General features: G+C 40.8%; 2 protein-coding genes across 2 annotated transcripts in view; both read left to right on the top strand.

Moving 5' to 3' along the window:
* Positions 1-5,275, top strand: part of LOC101571440 (olfactory receptor 5B3-like) — a 21,231-nt gene extending 15,956 nt beyond the window's left edge. Inside the window, exons 3-4 of the mRNA XM_004645862.2 lie at positions 3,375-3,433; positions 5,088-5,275. Coding sequence (XP_004645919.2) covers positions 3,375-3,433; positions 5,088-5,275 — 247 coding nt within the window. The remainder of the gene's footprint in view (positions 1-3,374; positions 3,434-5,087) is intronic.
* Positions 5,276-6,041: 766 nt separating this feature from the next.
* On the top strand, positions 6,042-6,986 carry LOC101571035 (olfactory receptor 5B2-like). The gene has a single exon (XM_023706086.1). The coding sequence runs from the start codon at positions 6,042-6,044 to the stop codon at positions 6,984-6,986; it is 945 nt and encodes a 314-aa protein (XP_023561854.1).
* Positions 6,987-8,413: the final 1,427 nt, after the last annotated feature.

The following is an 8,413-nucleotide window of genomic DNA, read 5'->3' as shown; positions in this document are numbered from 1 at the left end:
TGCCTATGTTTATAGCAGCACAATTTGAGATAGCCAAATCTTGGAAACAACCAAGATGACCATCACCTGAGGAATGGTTGAAAAATATGTGGTATTTTTACACAATGGAGTATTATTCAGCTATTAAGAATGATAAACTCAAAGCTTTTATATTGAAGTGGATGCCACTTGAAGATATACTCATAAGTGAAATAAACCAGACACACATGTGTAAATATCTGTATAGTTTCCCTAGTATACGAACTCCAAAGAAGAAATGCAAATAGAAAGATATAATACAAGTAATAGGAAAGCAGGATCATGAGAACTAATTGATCAAGAGAGGGAAAAGAGAAGAGCTAGAAAACATGACAATGTCAAGCCAAACAGTTATATGAAGAAGATGGGCAAGGCAATGATCCTGAGAATCTCCAGAAGATTTTTGAATCTAGCAATTAATTGGAAAGATTCTCACCCTGACTAACTATATATACTGATACCTGTGTAGTAAGTGCACTGAAGATGGTAATCTGTAATAGTAGTTTCATGCTTGCGGTGCCTGTCATTCTGGTCTTCTGAATACGGGCTGCTTGTCATGACATGCCAGTTGCTGCTGTGCTGTCTCTCAGGTAGATGGTTGTTCCATAATAAGGGGGTGGTTAATGAAGGCAAGAGACAGGAAAAGGAATATTGTGGGACTGTCCTGCTTCAAGGTTGTATATGGTTAAATTTTTGGACTTATGTGTAAACATAAGAAGTATATAATTCCTTATGCCTATTTTTAAAATATATTCTAATTTTTAAATGTTTTTTCATCATATTCTTTAGGGACTTAAAGTTCAACATATCAATACTTGATGAAAAATACCTGTTCAGTGTTATGCCTAAGTTGTTTGATATTCAGACAGATAGTGAAGATAAGCTTAACAGCTTAGGTTGTATGGTAATAACAATAAGCTTGTCTTCTGGAGAGTTAACAACCTAAGTTTGTAGACAAAAATTAGAGAAAAAGGAAGGCTGCAAGAAAAGCCAACATTTTGGCCCTAGCCTTCCAAGGTGAATTAAGACTCAGGACATATGAGAACTTGTACTGTAATATCATGTAACTAGGTAGTGTCTCAAATTTTCTCATCAAGGAGATTATGGGGCCAAAGAGGAAAGTCATCGATGATGTACAGTGCGCCTAAGGAGAGTCACATGGAGAGAAAACATTCTCTCAGGCTTTCACAGGGAGCACATTGGCCAAGCAATGGCCATGACTCATCCACATGGCTGACACTGACAAAGGATCTTTAATCTGAGGTACAGGATCTCAGGATAAATCCTGAGGGGATTTCACTGACCTTATCAGATCCAAAAGCTACAACTCTTGTTGCATAGGTCCTGCTTTACCTTGGTCTTAACCATCCAGCAGAAAAGTATAAAAATGAAATATAAGAAGTAAAGTCATGCTGTTATGTTGAGCTGTAGGGGACTCAGGTCAACAATTTCTGACATTGCCAGTGAAGCGGAAGACCCAATACTATTATGGGCTACTGGACTCTTTTAGAATATTTTGCTGAGTTTACACACCTATAATATTCAAATAACGGAACTTAACCAAAAAAGGGGATACAGATGAATGTCCATTTTGTATGTGTGTATTCAAAGTGGTTAGGATAGATATATAGTTACATTCTCTTAATGGATAGAGGGATTTGTTTGAATGGTGTTTGTAAATAGGATATCATGTCCCCATCTTGTAGTAATTAACCTCTAGGAACAATGTATGTAATGTGTTAATTATTGAAACTGTCCTACCAATTTGGTTTGAAAAAAAATCAGTTGGAGGGCAGAACAAGCAGGAATAAAGCAAAGATAGAAACTTGATGAGAGGCTACAGAGGAAAAACAATAAGAGACAATCATGTTCATGGAAAGGGCATATGGCAGCAGAGAACCCCACTCAAGTTAGTGGAGCACTGGCTCTGGAACACTCAAAGGAATTTAAAATTGTTCAAGAGAGGTAAGGAAAATCTTCCAAAAGTGGAGAAAAACATGAGGTAACAAGAGTCAAAGGTGCCTGTTCTGATCTACTAGATAGATCCTACCCTAGTTCATCTCAAAATATATTCTCAGGAAAAACAAGAGAATGTGCTCAAGGCAAGGAGGGCCTGGGCTACCTTTCCTGAGAGCACATTTCTCAGCCAACAGCTCCAAGCCAGGTGGCAGGACAGTACAGGGACGTGCACTGCAGCGAAGGGGAAACAGCAACCAGCAATCTGGTGCCAGGAAGGTCTATGATTCAGAAATGAATGGATAAAGACAGCCCCTGAGAAATAAATGCTGAGAGAATGTGTTTTTAATTCATTTGTACTAAGAAACATTTGAGTGAGATCAGACAGGCTAAGCTTAGTACCAAGTTGTATTTCTCATTTGAGTGACTTAATTACAGAGAGCAAAGAAAAGATGGATATTTTCTTCTACGTTCTTTAGTATTATTTGGCTTTTCTTTTTATAATTCCTTGAGGTTGATGACCAGTGCTTCATTTCCAGCCTTTTATCTAGTCAACTAAATTTGTATTTTTGATAACACTGGCATTATTGACAAACCTGTACCAGAAAAGTTTTTTTAAAAAATGAAGCAAGCATAAACAGCCAATGTCTATCTGCAGTGAAAAAGAGGACATTATACATTCTGAGACAATAAAAAGAAAATAAGAAAACACTCCTTTAAAACTTTATGTCCATAAATTTAACAGGATAAAACACAACTATATTATATTTTCATGCAATGCAATAAATTTGAAAATACAATTAAAATGGATGAATCTTAAATGCATAATACTGAGAACAACGAAAAATTCAAATGAAAACTTATTTTTAAAAGAGGCCAATAGGGCCTGGGATATAGCTCAGTGGTCTAAGTGCCTGTTGGAAAGCTCAGGGACCTGGGTTCAATCCCAGGCACCACATGTCTCACCAGTCCAGCCCAGATATGCCCAGTCTGACACTGAAACCAAGTGTGTAAGCACATGCTTGTAATTCCAGGCGGGAGAGGCTGAAACAGGACGAGCACTATGAGTCCAACCTGTATAGTGAGATCTAGATACATAACTTTTTTTAAAGAAAGAGGTGGACAAAAGGAGACATGGTGATAGGCCTTTTGTATGGGGCATTGTCCAGGAAAGCAAGGGTTAGGAGAGAAGGACAAAGGAAGATTAAGTCATGCCATATACAGCTACTAAACACTCAAAACAATTGTGAACATCATATCTTAAATATGAGCAAGAATAGTAAGAACAGTAGGAATGAAAATTGGGAAAGGGGAGTTAGAGACAAAGAGAGGCAGCTAGTGGAAGGGACAGAAGGAAACATAGAGTCAGGCTGTGCTAAGTGCACACCCCTACTCCTCAGGAGGAATAGAAATTTCATGGACTGCAAGCATGTGCTAATAGTTACAATTGGATTTTTAAGTAAAATATATTAAAGTGAATTCTTCACATTGAGAGCAATAATGGTTAATAAAAATAGACTGATAATCTCTGTTTTGACTAATTATACAGACAATTTAATCATGATGTAATGTACACAGGTTGCAAACACTCTTCATGTTGTTAGCAGGAGAACTGAAGAAAAACTTAAAACAATCATAACACCGTAGTGTGTTAGATATAGAAAATGTGATGTAAAGGACTGAAAGATCTCACTGTAAAGACACAACAAATATTCGATGACGAAGACCTGTGTAACTCCAACTGCACATCTCAGAGTGCATACATGTGCATATGTGCCTGAGTGCCTCTTGCATATACAAAATCTTTGTTTTCATTCATCAGCGTGAAGCACATTTAATTGAGATGTCTCCACATTGGTCCCTACAGAGAGTTTAATGGGTTCTTCCCCAAGAGACTGATGAGGAACCATTGCTGTTCTCAGGGGAAATCTCCAGAGATCAGAGCCTCTGTAATCATCGCTAAAGCTGCAGAAAGCAGTGGGTGGAATCCCGGTGGGACGGCAGCCTACAGCAGTGTAGAAGGGACACGCAGGTCGCGCCCTTTGCTGTTGGACATCACTGACCCATCTGAGAGAGAGCCACAGTCCCTTCCTGCAGGAGGGCTTCTGACCTGAGGACTGGCTGCATGCCTCAGGATGGCCCAGGAAATTCCTCGAAGGTAAGTTTCTCTGAGGGACTTTAAAATAATCAGCTCCTTGAGAAACAAAGTAGAGTCCTTTGATTGTTTGCCACCCATTCTTTGAGCTTTGTGAGACGAGTAATCACAACACACTTGTGTCCTAGCAAGAAGTTCATTTTTCCATGGGCATGGGATGAAATTATGGGGCACGTTGGAAAGTCCTTTTTCCACTTTTGCCATGGTGACTGTGAGATTTTAGTGAAACATGACTTGAGATAGCACTATTTTAAATTTCTTTAAATATGTATGTATGTATGTATGTATGTATGTATGTATGCATTTATTTATTTATTTATTTGGTACAGAGTCTCACTACAGAGTTCGGACTCGTAGTGACTCTCCTGTCTCAGCCTCCCAAAGTCCTGGGATTACATTCATGCGCCACCCACCGTGCGGCCCAGTTTCAGGGCCTGTGTAGCATGGGCTTCCGGGGCCAGCCTTGCATGCAGTACCAGGTATCGAACCGGGTCTTTGCCAGGCAGGCAATTACAGCAGAGCGCTCTTCCCAACCCCTCAAAGCACTAATCTGTACTAACTTGTTTCTCACATAATGAACTGGGAACTTCCATAATATGATAATCAGAACTGAATGCAATGACTTCATGGGGGCAGAACTGTGAATTAATTTACCAAAGATTAAGAAAAGGTATGATAGTGAGAATTATTGTTGGTAAATATCCTCAAAAATTGCAATTTAGAGACATTTAAAATACCATCACTACACGATAATATTTTAATATTCAAATAAAATATATAAAACCTACAACTTGCTTCTAAAGCACACTTGTGAACTGCACATAGCCCAGAGTCCAGCTGGTTTCAATGCCTGGTGTCTGTGAATTTACTCTATGATGACAGTCATGAAGGAGGTAGTGAGTGTCGCTTGGGAGACCCTGTGCCCTTGGGTTGCTGTACCTGCTGTTCTGCCTCCCAGAGTTCCCTACGCCAGGAAGCATGCTGCCCCCGCGATCGCACCACCATCTGAGCACGCAGATGAGCTTGGATGGCGGGACGCAGACCCACACTCGACCTGACCCAAAGCCGGTGCTGCCTCGACACCGTGGCCAGCGAGCACAGACGGGCTGGTGGCACCAATCTTGGGACAGCGAGGAGAGCCTGTGAGCTTCGCTCAGAACGTGTGGATTCATGGAAAGATTTTGGCATTAAAGAAACGATCATTTTTTTCCTATTACGGCTTTTTTGCTTAGTTTTAGTCCAGATGAAGTTAACAAATAGATGATAAGTCACTTCCCTATGAAGTCTAGAACACTGAGCTGGAAAGAGAGGAGCCAATGAGTAACTGCGCGTTCAGTCATATTCATTTTGACTCCAGTTCACTTAAGGCCCTTAGCATTCCTGGTTGCACTGCTTAGGGTCCAGGTTAACACAGACAGAGTGAACACTGCCACTCAGCCTCATGCAAATATGAGTGAGTCGCAGCACTTGCTGAGATCATGATTTAATAACAGAGCAAAGCCACAGCGTTCAGGAAGGGAGACAGTGAACACTCACCTAACTCACCTGCTGGAGTTCATGATAGGAGCAACTTGGAAATACCAGTTTTTCATGCCTTTGAGATGCTGGTGCGTACATCCAAAAGTCATATTCATGAAGTAAATAAACTGTGTATTTATTTCCTAGGTTAAAATTGTTGAATTACATTGATGACATACTAAAGTATACAAGACTCAAAAGCATGAAAATGTGCTCAAAATTAATACAATCATCTTGCTTCACAAAATAATGACCTATGTGGAATTCAAAGTGTAAAATAACTACAATAACAGAGTATATATGACTTTACATTTTCTGATTTCAGTTCAGTTGCTATGCTTCAGGTCTTTTTTGCTCTTTGCTTCAGAGCATGTAGCCATTCTGGACAGTAGCGATGGAGAACAGGACGGAGGTGGCAGCCTTCCTCCTGCTGGGCCTGACCGACGACCCCCACCTGCAGCTGCCCCTCTTCCTCGCCTTCCTGCTCATCTACGCCATCACTGTGCTTGGGAACCTGGGCTTGGTCCTGCTGATCCTGCTGGACCCGCGTCTGCACAGCCCCATGTACTTCTTCCTTGGGAACCTGGCGCTGGTGGACTTCTGCTCCTCCTCGGTTGTCACTCCCACAGTCATGACTGGGCTGCTTACAGGAAACAAGGTCATTTCCTACAATGCCTGTGCTGCTCAGATGTTTCTGTTTTCACTCCTCATTTGCTCAGAAAATTATCTCATGGCTGCCATGGCCTTTGACCGCTATGCGGCAGTGTGCAGACCCCTGCACTACACCACCACCATGACCACGAGTGTGTGCGTAGGACTGGTCTCAGGCTGCTATGCCTGCTCCTTCCTGAATGCCTGCATCCAAACTGGGGACTTATTCAGTCTCTCCTTCTGTATGTCCAATTTAGTCCATCATTTTTTCTGTGATATGCCAGCACTCATGGCTCTGTCCTGCTCTGATAAGCATATTACTGAGCTGGTTCTTGTTTATCTCGTGAGCTTCCATATCTTTTTTGCCATGTTTGTTATTTCAACATCCTACGTCTTCATTTTTGTCACCATCCTGAGGATGCACTCGGCTGTAGGACATCGCAAGGCTCTGTCCACCTGTGCCTCCCACTTCACTGCCGTCTCCATCTTCTACGGCACTAATATCTTCATGTACTTACGGCCCACCGCCAGTCATTCCATGGACCATGATAAAATCTCCTCTGTGTTCTACACTATCATCATCCCCATGCTCAATCCCGTGGTCTACAGCCTGAGGAACAAAGAGGTCAAGAACGCGTTCTTAAAAGTCAAGCATATGTTTATCTTGTCAAAGCCAAGTAAGATATAGAATTTTGATTGTACCTTTATAGATGCTCATGCCTGGAATTTTTCAGTGGTCTTTGACAAGTAGTGAGTTACATTTTGAAGTGCAATTGTGCTGAATTTCTGGAGTCTTGATTACTATTATATGTCTCGGTGTGGTTTTAATTGGGTTGATGTTATTTGGAGTTCTATATGCCTTGGTTAGCTGAACAATCTTGGTCAGATTGTTTCCCCATATTTTGGAAGTTTTCTGCCATTACTTCTGCTCATATTCTTTTAATATGGTTTGTGTTGACTCCTTCTTTCTCACTGATGCCAATTAGTCTTATGTTGTTCATCTTGGCATCGTCTTGCAGATGTTGAGTTATTTTTTCCTGCATCCTTGTGTTTAGCAGATCTTTCCTTACCTTTTCACTAGCTACAGTGGTATCTTCAAGGTCTGAGAGTCTATCTTCACTTCCACTCAGATAGTTTTGCCAACTTTTAATTGAGTTTTTAATCTCTTGAATGTGTCTTTGATTCTGCTTCATGTGGTCTATTTCGTTTCTATGTTGTTCATTCAAGGATTCCATCATTTTTTGTTCTCTATTTTTTTCTCAGTTTCTTCTTTCATCATAGTTATCATTTGTTTTTTTTTTACTTCAGAGATTATTTCTGATATGATTTCATCTATGCCTTTCTGGAGTTGTTTCTTTACTCCAGACACTATTATTTCAGAGATTTCCAGAGTGTGATTTCCAATTTCTTCCATGTTAATGCCTCCTGCATTTGTTCTGGGTAGGCTCGGGGCCTGAGAATGCATTTTGCTCCTTCTTTTTGTCATTTTGTTTAGCACAGTCCTCTGATCTTTGATGTAGAGCTTTTGTTCAGTTATTATCTAAGAACCTACTGATATTATTGCTCAAGAGAGTTCACATGGTTAAGGCAGTTACAGTTTTCTATTTACAGTACAACAATTAGCAACACTCTGATAATATTTAGCAATTGACAAACTTTTGTATATAATGGGTTTATATTTTAAATGATAAGATCAAACACTATGATTGCATAGGTAATCAAATATTAAACTAGGAATATGTATTTAAATTAGTTCCCCTAAATTCTGTCTGGTTACCTCCCCTCGATGTACCTGGAATTTTCCAGGCAGATTAGTTCCCCCCAGTTACCTGTTGTCACCACTCTCCCTTGAGAGAGAGAAAACTCATGTAGGTCAGGGTTTAGCAGTGTGCCTTAGCTTACCGGGTTGGATCTACGAAGTTCAAGCTGGTCCAGCTGGGCCTATCTTGGGTCTGGCTGCTGTGCTTGGTTTCTTCCTGCTGGGCACATTGCTGTGGACTTCCTCTCTGGCTAGTCCCAAACCAAATCAGCTGCTCTTCTGTGGAGATCCTCTGGGTATTCCCAAAACAACCCTGGTGCTATGGTGTGAAGTTTCTCTTCAGCTGGTCCCAAACC

Source organism: Octodon degus, unplaced genomic scaffold (genome assembly GCF_000260255.1).
Source record: "Octodon degus isolate 3935 unplaced genomic scaffold, OctDeg1.0 scaffold00239, whole genome shotgun sequence".
Classification (NCBI taxonomy): Eukaryota; Metazoa; Chordata; class Mammalia; order Rodentia; family Octodontidae; genus Octodon; species Octodon degus.
This window is presented reverse-complemented; position numbering and strand designations above follow the sequence as displayed.